The 25933-nt window shown below is 39.1% G+C and overlaps 1 protein-coding gene across 2 annotated transcripts; it reads right to left on the bottom strand.

Annotated features, from left to right (window-relative positions):
- Window positions 1-12437: 12437 nt before the first annotated feature.
- Window positions 12438-15873, bottom strand: LOC145015294 (uncharacterized). 2 transcript variants are annotated; one of them, XM_078973751.1, is made up of 3 exons: window positions 15509-15873; window positions 13006-14610; window positions 12438-12907 (listed from the first exon to the last, which is right to left on the bottom strand). In XM_078973751.1, exons 2-3 carry the CDS (start codon window positions 14542-14544, stop codon window positions 12659-12661), a joined length of 1788 nt encoding a protein of 595 aa, XP_078829877.1. In that variant the 5' UTR covers window positions 14545-14610; window positions 15509-15873; the 3' UTR covers window positions 12438-12658. The 2 variants fall into 2 exon arrangements, with proteins under 2 accessions (XP_078829877.1, XP_078829878.1); XM_078973752.1 differs by having other exon boundaries at window positions 13006-14605.
- Window positions 15874-25933: the final 10060 nt, after the last annotated feature.

Raw genomic sequence — 25933 nt, 5'->3', positions numbered from 1 at the left:
GAACTCAATTGAACACATCAATTTAGTTCTGACCAGGCCCGGTACATGGGTTAAAACAAAATCATCGAGGGGACCAGATATCGCTTCTAATCCAAGAAGGAATAGATAAACTTCGACTCATATGTTTTATTTACTACTTGTTGAATTACACACAAAGGTACATTTTATAACATCAAGTTATCAATGCGTTCTCGTGCAATCAATGCATGAACATCCTCGACGAGTAGCAAGCATTTCTTCATGGACTCGTCGAGTCCCCCCATGGACTCGGCGAGTTCATACGTGCAGTGAACAAAAAAAATTCGTTTTTCAGCTATTTTGCATCAAGTATCAAACAAACAAGCCTAGGCTCTGATACCACTGTTGGGTTTTGAGCATTCTAACACTCCTATGGTGTACATGCAACCCTAGAAACCTTGGATCTATGTTTAACTAAGATACATGCAAAATGATTTTCCAACGTTCATAATCCTATCTAGCATACATGGGGATCTTTTATTCTAATAGCTAGCAATCAACCAGCCGCCATGGCTAAATACATCATCGTCAACACTAAGATGGTTCTTTCTGGATAGGAAGAACCACCTCTTCTCGTCTATCCAAACTAACTTGATCGTCAGAGCTTGCTCACGGGGCACGGGCACTGGGGCAAGGCTAACGACTTTGATGTGTTGTATGCTCATGTATCTCGCTAGAAACCCGCTGACGATACCACCTCTAGACTTCTGATCAGGAACCAACTAAGAAGACCCGACGACCTGATGACATATCACAATAGTTGGCGCCATATGTGGGACCAAGAATGAATAGTTGTCGTCTCTTGGTCTCAGTCTCAGTTTTACATCCGATTTGTTCAGATCTGATGTGTTTTCACCTCTGGGTTGCTTGGATCTATTGGTTTCTACCGTTATTTGTTCAGATCTGTTCGACACTCACCAATATCTGTTCAAATCTATTTCCCAACATTCAAATCTCCAGATCTGCTTCGTCTCTTCCCTCAAATCTCTAAATCTGCTTTAATTCTTGTCCATATTAACATTGTCTAGGTTGGCAAAGATCTTCTCGGATCCATTTTCGTTCATGCTTTGGAGAGTTGTTCAACAAGTTAGGAAGAAAATATGCTTTTACAAGTTTTTATCCATTCTTTGTTCATATTCTAGTGTAATAATCTGAGAAGAACAAAAGTTTTCATAAGAACCCACACCATTTTCAGTTCATATGACCAACATAATCCGTTTTTAGCTCATAAAAACATTTTTCAAACATAAGAGAAGTATCTCATATCAGTTTTCGTTCGTATTTTGGTGGCTTATATATATATATATATATATATATATATATATATATATATATATATATATAAAAGACAAGTCATTCTTATTGTTAGTAGGCCTCATTCACGAAGCCGATCTATAAGGGGGTATAAGGTTACTGCCTATAAAATGGCGGTTTAATGGGTGTCCACACTCACCTACCGCTTCCTTGAATGGTGGAGGGTCGTTAGCCGGACGGGTAGGATAGGACATTAATTCTCCCTCATTAAAATTATAATGATAAATATAAAGTAACTATACTTTTATTAAATTCTCAATCTTAGTTAATTTAGGAAAAATGTGAAAATGATGCTAATCCAAGAAATTACACTTTGCACCTTGTTAAGTCGTTAGTGGAGCGTGTGTGGTTAACCGACACCCAAATCTGGGATTAAGAATGTGTGGAAAAGGGTAGCTTGATGTTAATCGTAGATCAATAGAGCATGTGTGGTTAACCGGTACATTGATTAGGTGATTTGTAACATTGGGTGTACCAAGCTAATTTGGATGGTTATTCACACCTTGTTTGTTATCCTCGGCATCCCAGTCACAAACCTATAGGCACAATCGAGATTTAAACATGTCATTGAAAAATCAACGGAATTAATCATTAGGGAGGGGGGAGAAGTGACGATACGAGTCAGCGACAAAGTGCAGATCGGCGATGATGAAGGTCTGGCAATGGTGCGCGATGCAGGTCCGACTATAGCGATGGCAAAAATAGTGTGCTTTTGTTAAATGGTAAAGGATGAAGAAGTTGGTGGAGAGAGAGAGAGAGAGAGAGAGAGAGAGAGAGAGAGAGAAAAGGTGGACCCCTTTTTATTTAATTAATTATTAAAATAAATATATTAGTATTAGATTAAAAAGAAATGAAAGAAAAATGAAAAATAAATAATCCAAGGGTATTACAATCATTTTACTATTTAGAGGGATCAAAAACGCAACGAAACTAACTCAAAAGGACCAGAAATCCAAAAAAGTCGTGGTTTGGACTAAAACCCCAAAAAAATACATACTACAAGGACCATTTTTGCAATTTTGTCCAATTTTATTGTTGAAATTTCCTTTTGGAAAAGTTTATAATATAGTGTGCGTGTGTGCGTGTGCGTGTGTGTGTGTGTGTATATATATATATATATATAAAGAGAGAGAGAGAGAGAGAGAGAGAGAAAGGTGTTCCATTGAGATCATAAAAAATTAGAGATCTTGATAATCAACCTCTACCACATATTTTTTTTATTTGCCGCTCTAACCATCTAGAGTACGGACACGGCGGGAAGGTTTATAATCATAAATGATTATGCAGCGACATCTATTCCTTTTCCTACACCACCTTCCCAACCATTGCAACCGTCACCGCCACCACCAACTGTGACATCTCCATTTTTACGGCCAGAAAAGACTGATTTGTTTATGCTTTGTTTTATAAAATCAGAGTAATCTTTTAAAGAAAATGGTTGCGGAATTTGTTCCCAAAACAAGATAAGATAATAACTTATCAAAACATTTCTCAAAGAGAATGTATTTTCATTTAATAATAAAACCTCGGGATGTCATGTTCCGATACAGACATATAAGCATAAACAGAACTTACATTTAATTACACAATTGATTTATATCTCCTTTAAATCTCTCTGTGAAATATGTCTTCGTATTAATACCTGTGATACAAAGAAAACTGAGTGGGTCAGGCTTGGGAGCCTGGTGAGCATATAGGGTTTTCATCCCACATTGTTATATCATATATTTATAAATATAGAACATTCAAACTTGTACAATTTCACCATATAAAGGCAACTCTTATCCCACCCGATCGATCCTCACAACGACATGATCTAAACTCTCGTATCTAAAATTTTTCTCTTTACCTGATCCCTACTCACGGATCTAAAACTATCCTCTTCACCGATCCATACTCACGGATCTAAAACTACCTGATCCATACTCACGGATCTAAAACTAACCTCCTGATCTGATCCATACTCCCGGATCAATAATTGTACCCAATCCATATTCCCGGAATAAGGACAATTAACTACACCCTAATCCTGATCTGATCCATACTCCCGGATCAATAACTGTGCCCAATCCATACTCCTGGACTAGGGACAATTAACTTAGTCTTAATCCATACTCCCAGACTAATAACAAGTTTTATCTCTTTACCTGATCCATACTCCCGGATCTAAAACTAACCTCTTGGTCTAATCCATACTCGCTGAATAACTAAATCAACAACAACAACATTGGGGCCTCTCATCTGTTTATCACACATCAACTATCTACCCATGTTCTACCCAACATATTAGTAGATAAAAATATATATTTTTATACATAGTTTAAAACCTGTATAACATTCTCATTCAATACCTATTCCACATAACACGTATTTCATAGAGAATAAATCAGATATATGAGATAGAAGAAAGTGAATATACATTCACGCATATAACAACAAAATATACACATAACACGTATTTTATACTAAATACTTAATAATTGTGCGTTAGAAGAAAGTAACCACACACTCACTTGATTAGAAGATGATCGGACAACACTACGACTTGTAAAAGTAGTATTCTTCTGCAGATCTGGAAGATCTTTACAAAAACCGGACTCCTCGCGGGCAGAGCTTCGGCTTGGGAATCGCACTTCTTGGGATCTCCGGGGCCTCGAGACTTGCTTTGGGGCTCGGGAATGATACCGGGGCTTCGGGATGTTTCTTGCACGAAAAACGATGCAAAAACGCGAGAAAACGGGAAGAAATGAGCAAAGAAGTCGGTTGCCCTCGACACCCTTTTATAGGGGGCTGGAAGCCCATTTACGCTGGGCATAACTTCACATTACGCTAGGCGTAACGTGGATCAGATCGCTGACTCCACCCATGGATAATATCGGTTAATTTATAATTAAATTAAATATCGAAAATATTTAATAAACTTCAAAAATTCATATCTTCCTCATACGAACTCCGTTTTTGACGTTCTTTATATCCCCGCATAGGTAAGACTACGTTCTACAACTTTCATTTAGACTCCGTCGGCTAATTTTGACTTTATTTTTATTATTTATTTTTAGTAGGCCGGGACAGGAAAACTCCGTTATAAAATCATAACTTCTTTATCCGACGTTCGTTTTCGCCTATCTTTTTATCATTTTACTCCTATTAACGTGGCCTTCGATTCTCATTTAGATTGTTTTGGCTAAAAACCGCTCGGTCTCAAATCGAGCATTCGGGCTGCATACCGCTAAGTCGAAACTTCGAAAAATCATAACTTCCTCATACGAAGTCAGATTTGGGCGTTCTTTTTATGCACGCTCATGGTTTAACATAGTCTACAACTTTCATTTAGATTGATAAGGCTAGATATCGCTCTAACGTAAATTCACTTTTTACGTCGCGCTGTGTCGTGCCGGTTCTGTCGCGAAACTTCGACAGGTCATAACTTCTTCGTTATAACTCGGATTTCGGCGTTCTTTATATGCACGGAAACCTTGTAACATATAATATAACTTAATTAAGATTATTCCTTCAAAATAATCGTCCATCAAAAAGTCATTTTTGACGCTTAACGTCTCTAATTGACTAGCCCGGATCTACGGGCGTTACACCACCACCACCACTCCGCCACCAACCGACCACACTACTACCACCTATGTCAACTATACCACTACCATCTCAGCCACCATCATCTCCTCCTTCACCAACCACCATAATCATATATGATTGAGTACTTTTTCAACAAACATATATGTATAATCATTTATGATTAGACATATATGTACAAACATGTATAATCATATATAATCATATATGATTAGACATACGTGCCCTGCCCACACTCAACTAATGATGAGATACGGGCCCTACCTACACTCAGCTAATGATGAGATACGGGCCCCTCCCACACTCACATACATACAATACATTACACATGCAACAGTCATATAGACATCAAGCATACTAAACATAAAAAACCATGTGTCGGCATTGGTGCCTTTGACCCGTTAAACCCAATAGGGAAACTCACCTTGTACTGCTGAAGTCCCGCTGGTAAAACTCTAGCTGCTGGATGATAGATTCCTGAACTATCAACATCAAAACAACACCCAATTAATAATCGGGTTCCAATAGATAACCATAAGTCCACGCTTGCGGTGGAAAGACTACATTACCCCCAACCTAGCTTGATCCAAGCCCAAGGCCTAAACTCACACTCTGAAGGCCCAAAAGCCAAACAATGAACAAAGGCCCAACAAATGGCCCAATTTTCCAAGTTTGGCCCAAACCCCTCATATGGGCCTTACCCTAAAGACCATCCAAATATCCTAGTCCATATACTTGTTATTAGATGGCCCATCAAGAATCCAAACACCTAAGCCCAAAAGAAAGGCCCAACTTGAAGCTCAGTCATAATTAGGGTTTTCACATAAAATGACGATTAGGGTTAAGTGTTCTTACTTAACCCATTAAGGACTTAATCCATTAAGTCCATCACTCCACTAGGACAAACATACAAAGTAATCGGGCTTAATTCATAACTTCAATCCAATGGTCCAAAACATGGGTCCTAGCAAGTCCCAAACAATTGTTTCCAAGATTAGGGTTTTCTAAACCCTAATTATGGTTTCCAGCCCAAACACAAGACAGTTGGTCCGAAATGTTACGTTTTTGGCTGATTAAAGTTTCACTATGTCCAGCACCACCCACTGCAACCTCGGACAGTGGTGGCTAACCACGGCAACCACCACCTCACAGTGGTGGTGGGGGTTTTCCTTGACTTTTCTCCAGCCAAAACACCTAATCAACATCTCAACATCGAGGAAATGCACTCACACATACCTAATGACACACACACACACAGCCACCCACGCGGTGGCAGGCGGCATCAAATGATGGCAGCCACCACTTCATGGTGGTGGCGGTGGGTTTCCAGCTAAAGAATACACACACTACACCACGAATTCCGAAAGTAATTTATACACCTGAACTCATATCCACTCAGCTACCTCTCATGCGACTGACGTCACCGAAAAATACGAAACTGTGGCCAAAGGCCACCGGTGGTAGCAGCGAGGCACACAACGTCCTACCAATAGAAACGAACGAAGAAGAGGGAAGGTGGGTGGTGAGTCTTCTTATCGAGAGTTTCCCGGTTGCTCACGACTCGCACAACGATGAACACGGCTCCTCCTTTAGTCTTTGGTGTATCTCCCGGTTGTTCGCAACGTCGTTGGCAATGGGTTGTGGTGGTGGTGTTCGGTGGCAAGGTGGAAAAAGATAAGGTGGCAGTCGGACTCGGTGATGCAGGCGACGACTGAGGGGACTCACCATGGTGGCGGCTGATGAAATAGATAGCGTTAAGATGATACTAAAAAGGAAGACGAGAGGGAAAAGGGAAGCGGGTTAATCCCATGTTCTCTTCAAACTTGTGTCTAATTTACAAGTTTGGTCCCTCCTCCACAAAACCTTTTTAACTTAAGTCCAATATTTACCAAACAACCCCCATCTTTAATAATTCATTACAATTTAAGTCCGACAGTTACCATTTAACCCTCAATAATAAAAAAAAGTAGCTCTTAACACCCCAATGTGTACACTCCATTAATTAGTACGACTTAGGGCTAAGATATAATACATAAACATACGTATCGAGGTTATAGTGTTTATTATTTTTTTTAATGGAATGTTAGAATTCTCCCCCACTTAAATTGGATTTCATCCTCGAAATCATTCATTACCATTCCCGACATGGCTACAACCCCAAGTACACCCCAACCTTTCCAAGGCAACCAAAACCAACCCTCACAGGGCTCTACAACCTGAAGGTGAACGAATTCCTTGCAACATAAACACATTACTCAATCTGAAATCTAAAATCTTGAGATGGTTTGAATCCCTGACAGACCGATCACTCTGATCCATTGCTGATTCTATCCCATTAATCTCCCAACTGAGTACTCAACTCTTGATATTTGAGATTCCCATTAGAATAGTATCACTTACTAATTATCCTTGTAGATCACTTATACTTGACCAAGGCTCAGATAATCCTTCAAGTAGGAGACTGGTCCCTGCAACGGTCAGACTTAGATGAGAGCTGCACAGCAGGATCAAGTCATTTAATCTAAGATTATCTAAACCCATATTCAAGTGACCTAGCATCTCCTTAGAGTAACAATATACTCCACACTCGAGTTCCAAATCAATAATAGCACCTTGACTTATCTTGATGTCGTTTACCAATAGAACCATTCCAAGTCACAACACAAGAGCTTGATTTATCATCAAAACTAAATTCATTCTTTACCCTCGAACCCTTCAATCGATGTCCTCGTCACACAGATACCCCGATCCTCAACCCATGGAAATGAAAATTCTACACAAAAAGTGTTACCCAACCCGAGATCTTACCCATAAACATTCCCAATACTCAACTTACCCATCATCTTCCTACTACTATTCCTTCCCCAACAATGGTAGTGTCTTGAACTCTAAAGTTCTTCCATAGGCAACTGTCAATCATACCCAAACAGTTGATAGAACCATTGAACCATGACTCCACTAGAGAACTTTCCTGCTAACCCTAACCAAAGATCCTCCAAGCAACACCCCTGAATTAATCCTGAAAAGGACCAGGATAACAACGGTACACACCGAACCCACTCGACAAGATAGGACCGTCTGAAGATTCATGGAAGACTTCTTGACATGAAGAAAAGTATATAAACATCCTTGATAACCCAGGAAATAGCACAGGACCAATCCGAGATATAACTTATTCAATCCCAATCAAAATTCCAAAGCAATACTAATTCCCGATATCCACTTTTAAGAAGCAGAATATAACATACCCGCAAACATCTAAAGGAATTTTGATCACCTCTTCCTAAGATACCTCGACTGTCCTGGGGACATGGTGCAAAACTCCCTTCCGCTCCCAATGATAGGACTAACAGTAGGATCCTCCTTCCTGAAGGATTTTATGGATCCACAAGCTTTGGGCTTCAGATGAGCCCCCAACTATCCTTATACAATCTTGGCCCAAGAGGCCCCACTATGATCACCCAAGAGCTCCAGAATCCTTTCCTCGACTAAACCCAAGACCACCAAGGTCCAATTTGAAACACCACAAGTAATACCCGATAAGATGAACTCCCACGACCGCGCATCAGCCGGCTCAGTACTTGCTCCTGGGCCGGAACCAAAACCTGAATCTCATTCCCGAGTGCTCATCACCCTACCGAAATGATGTGCAAAAAATCCGATTATACCCAAGAATCCTCATCCCACAGGCTTCCTAGATTCTCCACGACTCTTCCCAATTCGAGTATAGATCCTGTGCTTTCAGTAGTATGGGCCCAATACTACCTTCTACACCTATCCATACTTTCCTCAAGAATCCTCCTGAATCCTCTAAGTCACCTTCTCAAATCCAAACAAAACACTTGTTAACTAGCAAACCAATTCCTAATGAAGCAATCCCTAGGCTTTCTTAGGTTTCCACCCTCACCCTGCCATCAGCTGCTAAATAACTCCCTATAATGACAATCACGTACTTCATGAATACAATCATATGCAATAAAGCTTAGATAATTCTTCAAGTAACATACTCATCCCTACAATGGTTGGACTCAGACAAGAGACGCGCAATAAAGTCAAGTCCGTTATTCTGAGATTATCCAACCTTTGACACATGTGGCTTGACATATTCACTTAGTAGTTGACTCCCACCACCTAGGAGTTCCACAAATTACAAAGCAAGTAGCATTCGTGCAGTATCACTCCAATCCATAGAATAATCACGGGTATCTAATCCCGTTGCTACAACTCATACTAGGAGTTCCCACTCCCACTACAAATTGCCTTACACATATAAATCATACCCGAAATAGCATCTCCTGCTTCCTAGGCTACCCAGTATCACATAACAGGCTAACCTATAACTGGCTAATCAGAACTAGTATGCAAGTCTACAAGCTCATACAATAGGCATACAAAGGCATCTCTCCTAGCATTCTAACAGGAAAAACTGAGAATATCCTTACCCCTAACTAGCATGCGATTCCACATATTCACATATCAAAGCATAACAGATAACATGTATGGGTATTTTGGGAAAACTTACTTGAGCTCGGTTGATTGCATGCACCACACCCTTTTTTTCTCTTAGAAAATATTTTATAAAAACATATTTTCTTTTGAAAATTTCTACCAAGTCCTTAGTTTGAGTTCAGACACACCTGAGAGTGTGCCCGAATCCCTCAAACCAAGGCTCTGATACCAAGTTGAAACATCCCCAAATATGGTCCAAAAAATTTCGTTTATAATAATAAATAAAACAGTATTTGTCAGTGACATCCAAACATATACATAAAACCACTATATCAATTTCTGTAATATCAGAGTAAAACATCCAAGGTGGAAACATATGGTGTGTGTTCCGCAATCACCCCAAGCTCTTCCTTTTTAAAACTGAAGTACCTGAAACAAAAACTGAAAAACGTAAGCACAAAGCTTAATGAATTCCCAATATACCACATACCTTTGACATCATACAATAATGAGATACGGTCCCCACCCACACTCGCATATCAGTGAGATACGGGCCCCGCCCAGACTCGCATAACGGGACCCGCCCAAACGAGATGCAAGCCCCACCCACACTCACATCACAATGAGATACGTGCCCCACCCACATTCACATAACGGGCCCCCGCCCAAACAAGATACGAGTCTCGCCCACACTCGAATAATAGTGAGATATGGGCCCCGCCCACACTTACATACATAAACAAACACATATAAGTAACACACAAACGACAAGTACAACAACCTACCAAACGTACCAATAACCATAATCAAGTAATGATGAGATACGGGCCCCTCCCACATTAACTAATGATGAGAAACGTGCCTCGCCCACACTGATCAGCTAATGATAAGATACAGGCCCCACCCACACTCAGCTAATGATGAGATACGGGCCCCGCCCACAATCACATACATATAATACATAACATGTGCAAGAGTCACGTAGACATCAAGCATACTAAACATAACAAACCACGGGCCGACATTGGTGCCTTCGACCCATTAAACCTAGTAAGGAAACTCACCTTGTACTACTGAAGTCCAGCGGGTAAATTTCTAGCTGCTGGATGATAGATTCTCGAACTGTCAACATCAAAACAACAATCAATTAATAATTGGGTTCCGATACATAACCATAAGTCCATGCTTAGGGTAGAAAGACTACATTACCCCCAACCTAGCTTGATCCAAGCCCAAGGCCCAAACTCACTTTGAACACACAAAAGCCAAACAATTAACCAAGGCCCAAAATATGGCCTAATTTTCCAAATTGGGCCCAAACCCCTCACATGGGCCTTACCCTAAAGCCCGTCCAAATATCCTAGTCCATATACTTGTTATTAGATGGCCCAACAAGAATCCACACACTTAAGCCCAAAAGAAAGGCCCAACTTAAAGCCTAATCATAATTAGGGTTTTCACATAAAATGACGTTTAGGGTTAAGTGTTCTTACTTAACCCATTAAAGACTTAATTCATTCAGTCCATAACTCCACTAGGCCAAACATACAATGTAATCGGGCTTAAGTCATAACTTCAATCCAATGGTCCAAAACACGGGTCCCGGCAAGTCCCAAACAACAGTTTCCAAGATTAGGGTTTTCTAAACCCTAATTAGGGTTTCCAGCCCAAACACAAGCCAATTGGTCCGAAATGTTACGTTTGTGGCTGATTAAAGTTTCACTATGTCAAGCACCACCCACTGTAACCTCGGGCAATGGTAGCCAACGGCGGCAACCACCACCTCACGGTGGTGAGGGTTTTCCTTGACTTTTCTCTAGCCAAAACACTCAATCAACATCTCAACATAAAGGAAATGCACTCACATGCACCTAATGACACACACACACAGCCACCCATGCGGTGGCAGGCAGTAGCAAATGGTGGCAACCACCACTTCATGTCGGTGGGATATATATATATATATATATATATATATATATATATATATAGAGAGAGAGAGAGAGAGAGAGAGAGAGAGTGAGTGAGAGAGAGAGAGAGAGAGTCTAAGAGGAATGTCGGTGGGATGGGTATTGGGTGAGTTATTAGGTAGTAGGTTTATATTTTGTTTTTTTGTTTTATTATAATTAACTACCAGTAAAGAAAAGAAAATGAAAAAACAAAGAGATAGGGGTAAATCTATCATTTGCAGAATTTTTAAAATAATTTGGACCAAAACCATAACAAAATGAAAACTTTGGATCTATGGTACTAATCTAAACATTTTCAGATTAAAATGACAATTCTGAACAAACCACATGGACCATTTGTACAGTTTTATCTAAATAAAAATGATAAAGAGTTAAAAGATATATTTCATTAATTTATATGCAATTGAAATACAAAGATAGAATACTTTTAAGTTGGAAATCGTTGTCTTATTATGTTATAATAATATTTTGCAACGCACGAGTATATGTTTAGTATAATAATATAACTAGCAAATGAATATTGCTAATATTAAATTGAGTTTTCTTAATCTACAAGTATGCCATTTTTTTACCTTGTCATCATATAAAATGATTTGATCATATATTTAAAGTGTTTTATTATTTCATAAACTCTTGAACTCATCAAACGTAGAACCTGACGTTTTTTTTTTAAACCAATATGTATCTAGATTCAAGAACTTTTATGGAGAATATTAAGGGTAAGCATAACATGTCCTAGACCAAACATCGACTAGTTTGAAGGAGAATGCTTATCGGAACAAAATAATCCTTTTGTTGAAACAAAGTAATGTCAATATATGTAGGCTAGTCTTGCCAAATGTGTTTTGCTTCCAACAATTCTTCCTCTAAAAACGTAATAAAAAGTCCAATGTTCTTAGAATTTTTATCTTCCAAGATGAGGCGTTACATGACTTGTTATGTAATCAACAATTTTTTGAATGTGAAAATAGAGATAAAGTTGGAACATTCAAGATAACCACAAAAAGTATTCCGATGAATTCATATAGCTTTGTTATGATTCTTTCTAGACTAGTATATATGTAATTCATAGACTACGTCTTACATATGTCAATTCGATTTTGTTGAGAACAATAATTTAAGCTTCCATAGAAATCAAAGTGTGTGTTAATAATCTGATGTATATCTCATCAGATTATTCTCTTTCTTCACGAAGCTGATTTAATACACCAAACACTACACACTGATTATAATCAGGTTTAAGGTGCACAATCAAGATACATCAAGGCATATGTAACTCATATATGGCTATAACTCATCTTTTGTTTTATGTTAAGCTCTTAAACCCTTCCCACAGGGGAAACAGGTGGCAATGATGCATATGTTACAGGAGCTTCATCATCATCATCCACTTGTTTTGCAACATACATTTTAACCTCTGTAAACTGACAAGATTTTCTGCATTCCATGATCGATATAGAAATCGAAAACGCGTGTAGAAGAGATAAAGACGAATCATACTCCACTGAAAATATCCCTTCCTTCAATGAAGAAAGACTGAAAAAAGGTCTCTCACTTATAACATCTCCCTGTAGAATCAAAATCAACAGATTACATAAAGAGTGAAGAACACTAGCATCTATAAACAACAAATGAATGTGGGAACTAATTAAACGTTAAAACATACCTGAAAGAAAAGATCAAATTTGTTTGATCTTCTATTAGATTCCAATTCCACCTTGTTTGTAAAGGTTCTCAATCTGCAGCCAATATCCCAACCACCACAATCACAAGCTCCACCAGATCGCCACCTGTCAATCAATGGTGAAGGTTCACCTTTGCTAGGTGCACTATGATGGCCACCAGGTAGAACAGCTGTCATGCTGAAACAATCTTGATTCTCTTCCTTTCTTAAAAACTTTACAACAATGGCTGCAAGTTCATCGGGTAGACTCGGGTCTAAAGATGATAAAACAAACTCCCTACAATTGGAAACTGAACAATTTGAAACAATCATTTGAGCTGTTATATTCGGGAGGAATCCTTGACTTGTGGCTTTGGTTCCTTGAGATAACCATCTTCCCTTCTTCTTTTTCACCTCGTGAATGGTGAAAAATGTGTAAATCCAATTGTTGTTGTCGTCTTTTTCACTTGAATTTCTTACAGTGGCTGCAAGTATATCGTCATTGTTATCGACTGTTAATGTAAATAAAGGCCTTCCATTCTTGATTGCCATCTGAAAAAGAGCTTGCTTTGTTGATGATGATGATGATGATGATGGTGATGGTGATGGTGATGGTGATGGTGATGGTGGTGATGATGGCATCTCCTTCATCTTGTTCCTAGAATCGTCACCAACTTTGACTTCCTTACAGCTTCCGAAATCTAATTTCACTTTCGGTTTGACTTTTGGGTCTTCAAAAGTCTGGATGTGTTGACCGGAGGAAGTTGACTTTGACTGGAAGAATGGGTCTAACAACTTTTTTAAAGGACTCGGTCGATGATGACGTGGAGATACAGTTCTTTGAATTGTGTTTGTTTTGGAATCTGAATTCTTTGAAGAGACGCTAAGTTCTTTCTTTTCTGGAGTGATGGGATTTCTTTCAGACTTGGCTTCGTTTTCAAATGGAAATGATGTTGGAATGTTGGTTTTTGGATCATAGGAATCTTGAAATTTCATCTTTCCCTTCAAAGATGTTGTTGATGATGATGAAGATGATGATTCAGGAAGATTTTGAGTATAAATATCATTCATTTTGGAACTTCTTGGCTTATTCCGTGTTTTCTTCCGGCTATTACAAGGATCAATTTTAACATCTTGAGAGCTTTCAAGATTTCTTGGATTGGAAATTCCTTCAGGGGAAACGTTTAAATGAGATTGTAAAGTAACATGATGAGGTTTCAAAGGAGCTGAAGAAGAGGTTTGAGCTCTACTTGAAAGAGGAGAAGATTCATCAGTTGAAGATAATAAAGACGAGTTACTTGTAGATGGTGAATATTTGTTACTTCCCACAAGACCCTGTTTTTGACGATGATATTGCCATTTTTCTAAGCGACCCCAATCCATGACACCAAAGTTCAAAGCTTTATCTTGAATAGGTTTTCCCCTTTCAAGAAAACTAGGTAAATTCGACATGTGTCTAACAATCTCTTCCATTTCCACCACTTTGTTTCCATTTCCACCACGTGTAGATGATAATGATGATGATGATGATGATGATGTCATGTCTAGTAGTCAAAGATACCCTCCATGTATTTATGATATCAAGAAAATTTGGTCATGCAGTCTGCTCTGATAAACAATATACAGCACAACATCAGAACACAAGATCATATGAGTTATGACATGCAATCTATTATCTATAATCATCCAAAGTTTTATGACATATGCAATAATGCAGGTTTCATCAAAGTAAGCCCATTGGGTTTTCTAGATACTAATTTTGCATACCTGCAGCATAAAGACAACTTGAGGCTATGGAAAAGGACAATAAGAAACTGAAAAGGAGAATTATGTGGTCCTTGGAAATCATTAATACGAGTGTGAATGTGATAAAGATAAGGTAATAAAGTTTGAAAGTATCACAAGAACCCCATAAACAAGATTCCCTGATGATGAACAAGGCTCAATGACAATTAAACTGATCGAGACATTTAAGGGAAAGGAGTAGAAAATGAAAGAGGGGAAAGGGGAAAAGGTCATTAAGCACATTGTCTCATTATTACATCTCTTTATTTTAATATATATTTGTATAAATGACGCTTTTCTTTTGTCGGCTCTGTTCTCGTAGCAATTAATAATTCTCTGAGAAAATTAATTACATCCAGATTCAAGTTGTGGTTCGCCTTCAGAAGACATAGAAATTCACAAAAGAGTGTTTCATTTAGCAATTCTTTATACACCAAATAATACATAAATGGTAAGATTATGTTGTTCTTTCTAACAATTATGAGAAAGAAGAGAAACAAAATAGCCATAAACAGCAATAATGCTTTAGCAGCTATAGAAGAGACTGGGTTTATTTTTTCCCATTTCGTATCCCGATTATTTCTTTCAAATCAAAAAAGAAATTAAACAAGAACTACAAGAATAGCTAAACCAAACACACAACATACAGAAAACAAAACAAAACAAAAACACGGCATTGACATCGAACATCTCACCGAAATTTCAACAGAGAATTACTTACAGGGACAATTAGCGAAGAGGTATCTGACGACCGATGATATGCATAAACCCTGGCGGGTTCTTCAAGATGAAAGAAATTATGTCGGTAGCGGTGGGCACGATATGCGTAAAGTAAAAGCTTGAAACATGAATCGAAGTAATTCAGACTTCTAACTCAAAGAACGAGACTTTACCAAGAAAAAACACAGGAAAGGAGTTGACCCTTTACTTGATCGGATCCTTCTGTTTCGCGGAATCCAGAGGTCCAAAGAGAATTTTGAGAGAGAGAGAGAGAAGAAAAGGGGCAACTTTCGATCGGACGGCGTAGAGAGGAGGTATTCGCGGGTGGTGATGACATAGGGTAGGGGGACTTCGGAGGGGCCTGAGGACACATATAGAAAGAGAAAAAAAATTGAAAACAATCATGAAAGCCGCAGGTGGGTCACTTCACAGTACATGGGGATTGGAGCCTGAATTTCTCAAATTATTTACGTTAATCCATAAAAAACTTTATTAATTTATAACAAAACTGTATTTGTAAAAATATAGATAGATCCAAAAACAATTTGGATTGACCGAAGGTTTAAAATTAAAAATTTCATCTGATTTTGGTTTTGAAAAAATTGGAAGGAACATTTTATCTTTTTATTATTTTATATTTATTTTAATAGTTCTTTAATTTAAAAATAAAAGAAATATAAAAGAAGATCTCTCTTACGGATGCACGCAAGAATACATAGTAGGTGTTGTCAAGATTAAAAAAAATGTTGCCGGTGCATGATAAATATGTAAAAAACCAAAAAAATCATAAAAAGTTTCGCAGCATACAAGAAAAGTAAGTGTTGTTGGTGCTACACCGAAACACCAAACAAAACCATCTCTCTCTCAAACAAAGTAATACCACTATACGAATCAAAATTTCCAAAATCACCAAAATTGCACCGACTTAAAAAAGAAGTGCAATATATAGTGTAATTTTGAACTTCACATAATCAACAAGGGAAATGAAGGGTGTAATCAGAATGTTTTTTTAATCACTGCATCTAAGTAACATAATTTTGGAAGATGAGATTCTTCCACGATTGTATTTCTTCTTATAACTTGTTCTAATTCGTCTTGTACCTTTTTCATTTCGTTGAGATTTTGCAGAAGCTCTGCTATTTTTGATATGGTATTTGTTTCTCTAACTACAATATCATGTTTGAGAAAAGATAGTGTATACAAAAAAACAAGTTAAAACAACTTCCGTATATTAAAACAAACAATTATAGGAAAAAAATTATCATGAAAAGATGTAACGTCTGTAATTTTGGGCTAGACAATTGAGATATAATAAATGATAATTATTATAATTTGAACCCTCGAATTAGGAGATCGCTAGTCTTACATATTATAAGACTTTTAAGGAATTTATCGATAAATGATAAAACGACATTTTGATAGAAAGTTATGTGGGATAAATAATTTTAGTCAAAGTTGTAGTTGGTGTAACTAGGTCTGACAATTCTCGACACGAAACGATATAAACAGGTTTGGGTTGAGCTTTTCAACCCGTCAAACCGTTTATTAAACAGTTCATATATATGAGTTTCTCAAAAAATATACGAGTTGACCCACCAACCCGTTTAGAATTTTAACAAAAAATTATATATTTTTTAAATGGATTAAGTATTATACACCATGCAGTTTATACTTTATACTAGGATAGGATATCTAATATTATTGGCTATTTGACCCGTGGGTAATCATTTGCTAATTTGCATTGCAACACGTTTGACGTTTGCCCTAAATAATGTCAGTATCTCACAAATAAAATCGAATAAGCCCTCTATCGGTATCTCCTCTGTGATGAACGACATAATGAACTTTAAAAAAACGACGGCATGAATGATTGAATCATTATCGAATGGCATCGAAGCATGTGATTGAATTTATTTATGTTTGTATTAATGTTTTAGTTTCAACATGTTTCCATGAATGTTTTTAATTTTCATTTGGATGTTTAAGACTTAAGTTTTTAAAATTCGGATATGTTTGCATCAAGAATTTATTCATGTTTAATTATCAATTTTATTTATGGAATCTGACCCACTAAGACACAAACCCAAATCTGACCCACGAACCTAAATCCGACCTACGAACCCGCCAACCTATGAACCCGTATAAATAAGTGGGTTGACGGGTCATATATGGGTTTATGTTCCAAACTCGCCAACCCGTGACCTGTATAGTTAAATGGGTCGTGTTCGGGTTAGTATATTTTGACTCGACAACCCGAACACGACACGATTGTTAGGCCTAGGCATGACGAGGATCTCGTACATATAAGAAACTCTTAAATCCGACTTCGTATGAAGAAGTTAAGCTTCTTCGAAGTTTCGCAATTAAACCGACATGACTTTGCGCTTCGTAATGCACCTAGGTTTTTCCCATTGCGGGGTTTTCTCCTGGAGGTGGTGGGCTCGGACCAAAGTGGTGAAATTAGGTGTGGGAGAAAGGGCGGCGATTACGGGCAACCTTGCTTATGACCAGACTCGTATCTAATGTTCCTGTGTACTCCCGTTTAAATATAAGCTCCGTCATTTCCAAAAAAAATAGTGAATTGGAGATAGGTTGGTTATTAGCTTACGTAATCTAAATAAAGGTGGTAGTAATACTAAAAAGGAACTTCTTCTGTAACACCCAGACTCTCAGGTATAAACTTTTTAGTCTTTTATTTATTTTTAAAGGCCTACTCGACAAGTTGGATGCCCTGACTCGTTGAGTAGGAACAAATTTGGTTGTAGCTTTTAAGTGACCAACTCGACGAATTGCAGTACATAACTCAACGAGTTGGAGCTAGCGGATGAAACCCTAATTTCTAGGGTTTTGCACCATATTTAAAGGGTCATTAGCCCCCTTAGCCTCCCCTACAACCCCCTTTTGAGTCCAAAAACCCTAAATCACCGTTTACTCTTCATTGTGTGTGATTTTAAGCTTGGAATGTGGATTGTAGTGAGAAGAACTTGAAGTCCAAGAGCTTGGAGCAAGGAGAAAGTTGTGAAATCGGATTCTACTCCATCTTAGCATCGTTTTGGAGGTAACAAGTTGTTACCTTGGCTTTTCTTTACTTAGATCTTCTTTTTATTGAGTTTAAGGTTACCTTTAGCATGCTTGGGGATCATCTCGGGTATTGGGGCAAGATCTGTAGTTGTAACTTCAGATCTGGACTCCCCTAAGTCTCTGTTGTCATAAAGGCATCGAATTTGGCAAGCTTTGGCCTTCCTCCATCCCTTAAACCCATTATCTAGCTTAGTTTTGACAAGAAGGGCCTTGCATGTACGTAAAGTTTGCAACTTTACGTGACAAACGTGCTCTAGCAGGTTACATCTACCGTTTGGAGCACTGAGATAGCTTAGAATCGTTTGGGCATGGAATGGGTTGCATGAACTCGACGAGTCGGATAATCCAACTCGGCAAGTTGGGGAGGGTTTCCCCGTTCTAAGTTTCTACATGGACTCGGCGAGTCGGTTAGGCGACTCGACGAGTCATATGGGGTTTCCCGACATTTGGACACGCTTGAACTCGACGAGTTGCCTTGAAACTTGACGAGTCGGCTAGGGTTTTATGACTCTGTGAGTTCTGGATGAACTCGAAGAGTCACTATGATGTACTGGACGAGTCGGTTCAACATGGACGGTTGACCTTGACTGTGACAGTTGACTTTGACCAAGGGTTGACTAAGTTGACTTTTGAGGGGCATTTTTGGAAATTTGGGAATTTATAGAACTGGATCATTAGTAGGTGTTGGTGTTGGTATTGGAGCTGCATTTGGAGGAGGTTGATACTATCATTCTAAGCTACTTGAGAGGTGAGTTGTCATCACTATACTAACAGGGTCGAAAGCACCAATGCCGACCCTTTTCGGATTTGTATCCGAGTTTATTGTATGTTATGCTTTATATCAGTATCCTGGTTACAGGATGTTGCTATGTTAGTGATCTGTTATATCGGTATCCTGGTTATAGGATGGTTTCCATGATTAGTGATCTGTTAGATATGCATGTCTATTTTTTATATATATGTACACATGTTTGTTGGTTTGGGGGATTTGGTTAAGGGAGGTCATACTGTGTGCTGTAGGCCAAGATGCCAGGGCGGACTGGATAGACTGCAATCCTGGACTGGGCAAATTAGTCAGGCCGAAGGCCCGACGAGCGATCCGGATAGGCTGAAGGCCCCGAGGAGGGCTCTCTAGACGTGTCGAGGGCTCAGAGAGCAGTCCAGATAGACTGAGGACTGGGAGTCGTCTACTCAGACTGATGGCTCATTATGCATGTTGTATTTGTTATATAATATGGTTATGTTTTTATGGTGTTGGTATTTTGGGGAAACTCACTAAGCTTTGGGCCCACAATTGTTGATTTTGTTTCAGGTACTTTTGATGATCAGGGGAAGGCGAATGCGTGATCGTACAACTCCTCATATCTTATGATTTTATGATTTAATTCTAGGAAACTCTGACATTATACTATTTTGAAAACACGTTTTGTAATAATCTTTGGTTTTGAGATGTTTTAAAAGTTGAAATTTGGCATGATTTTTATGGATGTTACAAGTTGGTATCAGAGCCTTGGTTTGAGTGAATTGAAGGAAACATTGCGTGTCACCACTCTCAAACTAAGGACATGATTTTAAAACACTTTTCTCAAAATGTTTTCAAAATAATAAAGGAGGATGCAAGTGTGCGATCAGCCGGAGCTCGCGGATAAACCCCAAAATACCTTATGGATTATTTGATTTATGTGATCAATTAGAACAACATGCTAGTTCTAGGCTACGGATCTTCAGGAATTGCCTGATTATATGATGTCTGCTAGTCTAGGGTTCTTCCTGATGGGTTTTGAGCATACTAACACTTCCTAAGTGTACATGCAACCCTAATAACCTTGGATCTATGTTTGTCTAATTTGTCATGCAAAGTTGAATTCCAAGGTTATATTCTATCTAGCATACATGGGGAACAATTTCAACATAAAGTATAGATAGAATAACTTACCTTGTTGTTGCTTGTGTTCCTTGAAACCTTGTGAGCCTAGCACCTCAAGTGGTGATGCCTCAAATGCTTCACACAACACCAAATGCTCTTGGAAGAACTTATGAGAGAATACACACTCTTCAAAATCGGCCAAGCCCTCTATGTACTTAGTGTAACCGATTTGGGAGGAGATCATATTCCTTATATAGTGTTGACACATCTAGGGTTAAACCCTAATGTGTCATGACTCTTCATTTCCATGACCCATGGGTTTGTAACTCCCATGGAGCATCCATGGAGCATCCTATGGGTGGAACCCAACTTGATGATCCATGGAGCCTTTTAACCCACTATACAAGATATGGATGATTTACTTAATCAACCCATATATATTTAATTAGTTATCTTTTGATCACTTAATTAATTCTAAATTAATTCTTGATCAAACTAATCAAATAATATTATTAATATATTAGAACTTATAATATATTAATAATCTCCAAGCGTTATTTCTCTCATTTAGTTTATCCAATTGCATGGTGCCATGCAACCCAAATGGACCATGCCGGGTCGGGTCAAGTACATACCAGAAATAGTTATGGACTTAGACACCTTATCCAACAGTCTCCCACTTGGATAAGTCTAGTAACTATTACTGCAAGTATGACTTCAGGAACCGATCGGCAATCGTAGCTCTTTACAAGGTTTCTCGAAACTTGAGAAGATGATGGTACGCCATTTAAGATAAGTGATCATATAATCCTCTGTTCTAGATATCAGTCGGACAAATACATGGAACAATGTCTTACTTATTGTCCAACATTTGTTTCCCGATTTCCGATTTGTTTGACAAAGAACTTTATTGAACACATCAATCTAGTTCTGACCGGGCCCGGTACATAGGTCAAAACAAAATCATCGAGGGGCCCAGATATCAGCTTCTAATCCAAGAAGGAACAGATAAACTTCGACTCATATGTTTGTTCTACTACTTATTGAATTACACATAAGAGCACGATTTTATAACATCGAGTTACCAATGCGTTTTTCGTACAATCAATGTATAACCAACTCGTAAGTAACAAATCATATCTCTAGGTTTAAAGACTTATATGATATTACCGTCTCACGATCACTCGAGATAGAATTCCATGAAGTGATTCCAGTGAGCGTGGGTTGAGTCCAATGCTCAGAACTTATGAGCACTCATGATTGTTGTAGCCTTGTCCCAGACCTCTACAATCAAACATGACAGTCTTGATTCATACCTACTTCCGACATATGACCGACTGTGGAGGTTTGAATAATATGTTATACCAAACAAAATTATTCTGGAAGTCAAAACATGCAAAAGAAATATAGTAAACGATCGACAAGAGATAGCAACACTTTACTCATAAATAAACACTTTTATTCATCATCAAATGTCAATTACACTTTACAAATTTCAAGATTATCTAACTACTAAATCTAATATCATCCTTCAGCCCTATGCTCCGAGCATGCTGGAGATGCTTAACCCGAGTCAGTCCCTTCGTGAGGGGATCTGCTGGGTTCTCATCCGATGATACCCTCTTTGCCACGAGGATTCCTTCTTCGATCCGATGTCTGATGAAATGATATTTTCTGTCGATGTGTCTGGATCTCCCGTGATCCCTTGGTTCCTTGGCTAAGGCAACAGCACTTTCACTATCACAGAAAATTTCCATCGGCTCTTTAATAGCTGGTACAACTCCAAGGTCTCCAATGAAATTTCTCAGCTATAACGCCTCCTTTGCCGCTTCGCTAGCTGCAATATATTCTGATTCACAAGTAGAATCTGCCACTGTCTCTTGCTTGGAACTCTTCCAAGAAATTGCTCCTCCATTTAGGGTAAAGACCCAGCCCGACTGAGAGCGGAAGTTATCTTTATCAGTCTGGAAGCTAGCATCACTATACCCTACAACTCTCAAGTCATCACTCCCACCGAGGGTAAGGACCCAGTCCTTAGTCCTTCGTAGGTACTTGAGAATATTCTTTACCGCAATCCAGTGTGCCTTGCCAGGGTTCCCCTGAAACCTGCTAACCATGCTCAAGGCAAAGGCTACATCAGGTCGAGTACACGTCATAGCATACATGATCGAACCTACAGCCGAAGCATAAGGTAATCGACTCATTTCTGCTATCTCAGCCTCAGTGCTAGGGCTTTGTGTCTTACTCAGCTTGGCGCTACTCTGGATGGGCAACTCTCCTTTCTTGGAGTTTTGCATTCTGAATCTCTTCAGAATCTTCTCCAAGTAGGTACTTTGACTAAGTCCAATTAGTCTTTTACTCCGATCTCTAAAGATTCTTATCCCCAAAATATAGGCAGCTTCACCAAGGTCCTTCATAGCGAAACACTTTCCAAGCCAGGACTTTACTTCCTGCAAGGTTGGAATGTCGTTTCCTATGAGTAGTATGTCATCCACATACAATACCAAAAAGCTAACTATACTCCCACTAGCCTTGACATATACACAAGATTCATCTTCACTCCTAGAAAAGCCAAATTCCTTGACCTTTTCATCAAAGCAAAGATTCCATCTGCGAGGTGCTTGCTTTAATCCATAAATGGATTTCTCAAGCTTACACACTCTATTAGGGTACTCGTTACTGACAAAACCCTCTGGCTGACTCATGTAAACATCTTCAGCCAACTTTCCATTAAGGAAAGCGGTTTTGACATCTATTTGCCAAATTTCATAGTCATGAAATGCGGCTATGGCTAACAGAACCCGAATAGACTTAATCTTGGCTACCGGAGAAAAGGTCTCATCATAGTCCACTCCAGGAATTTGAGAGAAGCCCTTTGCAACCAGTCTAGCCTTATAAGTGTGTACTTTACCATCCATGTCGGTCTTCTTCTTGAAAACCCATTTGCACCCTACAGTCTTTCGACCTGGTACATTCTCAACCAAGTTCCAAACTTGATTGTCATACATGGATTGTATCTCGCTATCCATAGCCTCTTTCCATTTAGCAGACTCGGGGCCCGCCATGGCTTCCTCGTAGCTGTTAGGGTCATCATGACTTACTAGTGTCTCATCACTAATAAGTGTCTCACCTTCTGCAGTAATATGGAATCCATAGTAATGCTCAGGTGCACTCCTAACTCTCGTGGAACGCCTCAGAGGTACAGATTCGTCAATTGGCTCAACAGGAGTTTCCTCCTCAAGTTGAGGGCTAGAGTTTGAAGTTCCTTCACTACTTGACTCTTGAATTTCTTCAAGATCAACTTGCCTCCCACTGTCTCCTTGGCTTATAAACTCTCTTTCTCGAAAGACTCCTCTTCTTGCTACAAAGACCACATTGTCACTAGGTCTGTAGAAGAGGTAACCAAAGGATTGCTGTGGGTAGCCGATGAAAATACACCTCTCGCTTCGGGGTTCGAGCTTATCATGAGTCTCGCGTCTCACGAAAGCCTCGCAGCCCCAAATCTTGATGTGGTCTAGTTTAGGTACTTTACCAGTCCACATCTCGTGAGGAGTTTTGGCAACTTTCTTTGTAGGGACTAGATTAAGGATATGGGCGGCAGTCTCTAAGGCATACCCCCAGAATGATATTGGTAGCGAAGCTCGACTCATCATGGAACGAACCATGTCCAACAAGGTTCGATTACGCCTCTCAGCTACACCATTCAACTGCGGTGTCCTGGGAGGTGTCAATTGTGAGACAATCCCACATTCCTTTAGATAGTCGAGGAACTCTGAACTAAGATACTCACCACCTCGATCGGATCGAAGCATCTTAATGTTCCTGCCCAATTGATTCTCGACTTCCTGTTTAAATTCCTTAAACTTCTCGAAAGTCTCTGACTTATGCTTGATTAAGTAGACATATCCATATCTACTGTAATCATCGGTAAAAGTCAAATAATAACGATTAGCATCTCTAGTGGCATGTTTGAATGGTCCACACACATCCGTGTGTATAAGGTCCAACAAACCTTCACCCCTTTCACATGAGCCTGTGAAGGGTGACTTTGTCATTTTTCCAAGTAAGCATGATTCGCAACTATCATTTGACTTTAGGTCAAACGACTCCAAGACTCCATCCTTTTGGAGTTGGCCTATGCGTTTCTTGCTTATATGTCCAAGACGACAATGCCATAACGATGCTTTATCCAAGTTATTATTATTAGTAGAATCAATACACAAAACATTATTTCCTAAGTTATCTACAATAGATACAGCTTCATACACACCATCACAAGGTAATGCTTTAAAATAAAGTACATTATTAAAGAAAGCATTAATCGAACCAACTTCATTATCAAACGAAAAGGTGAAACCTTGTTTGTACAATGCATGAAAGGAAATAATATTTCTTGCCATTTCTGGCGAATAACAACATTTATTCAAATCTAAATTTAACCCACTACTTAGCGATAAAGTATAAACTCCAATCTTGGTGACAGGTGTAACTTTCCTATTCCCCATGATTAAGTTTATTCTTCCTTGCTCCACATTCTCACTTCTTCCTAGTCCCTGCAAGTCACAACAAATATGAATACCGCAACCTGTATCAAGGACCCAAGATTTCGAATGGGGTGAGTTATTAGAAATGATAGTGTAAATACCTGCATGGTTGGGTTTGACTTTCCCATCCTTCACATCTTGCTGGTACTTTGGGCAGTTCCGCTTCCAATGAGCTTTTTCGTGGCAATAGAAGCATTCCGCCTCTTTTGGGTCAGAAGAAGGAGTAATGAAACCTTTCTTGGTTCCACTTGAAGAAGAGCCATCAAGGGTCCGAGCCTTGGTACCCTTTGAAGATCTCTTTCTCTTCCTCCCTCGACTCTGCTCGATTGCCAAGACCGGAGTTGTTTCTGGAGTAGGAGTGATAGCAACCGACTTCCCCTTAAGACCTGTTTCTGCGGTCTTGAGAAGTCCCTGAAGTTTGCTGAGGGTGACCTCTTCCTTGTTCATGTGATATGTCATGCGGAATTGATCATAGCACGATGGTAAGGAGTGCAAAATGATATCTATTGCAAGCTCGTCAGGGAAGTTCACATTGAGCTTCAGCAACCGATCCACATACCTTTGCATTTTCTGCATGTGGCTCGTGACGGACTCTCCGTCCTTCATCATGGTTGTTATCATGGAGCAGATGACTTCGTACCTCTCTTGTCGTGCACTTTGATGGTATCTTTCCATCAAGTCTTGGTGCATTTCATAAGGGTAGAAGTCTTCGTAAGACTTTTGGAGTTCAGCTGTCATGGTGGCTAACATGATGCAAGCCACCTTGGTTGCATCTCTTTCATGAGTATGAAAGTCAGCGATCTCCTGGGGAGTTGCAGTGGACTCGTCAATTTCCTTAAGCTCCTTGTCAAGGACATATTCTTTGTCCTCGTAGCGAGTAATCATCCTGATGTTTCTGATCCACTTATTGAAGTTGGATCCATCAAAGGTGACT

The sequence above is a fragment of the Lactuca saligna genome, chromosome 9, assembly GCF_052625555.1.
Source record: "Lactuca saligna cultivar CGN05327 chromosome 9, ASM5262555v1, whole genome shotgun sequence".
NCBI classification, from domain to species: domain Eukaryota; kingdom Viridiplantae; phylum Streptophyta; class Magnoliopsida; order Asterales; family Asteraceae; genus Lactuca; species Lactuca saligna.
The sequence above is the reverse complement of the archived record's forward strand: the minus strand, read 5'-3'. Positions and strand labels throughout refer to the sequence as shown.

Excerpts from the sequence above, each read along its gene's own strand:
- LOC145015294 (XM_078973751.1), bottom strand. The coding sequence starts at position 14,544 with ATGACATCATCATCATCATCATCATCATTATCATCTACACGTGGTGGA. Across the intron at positions 12,908-13,005 it reads AATTTGATCTTTTCTTTCAG|GGAGATGTTATAAGTGAGAG; the intron begins GTATGTTTTAAC and ends TTGATTCTACAG.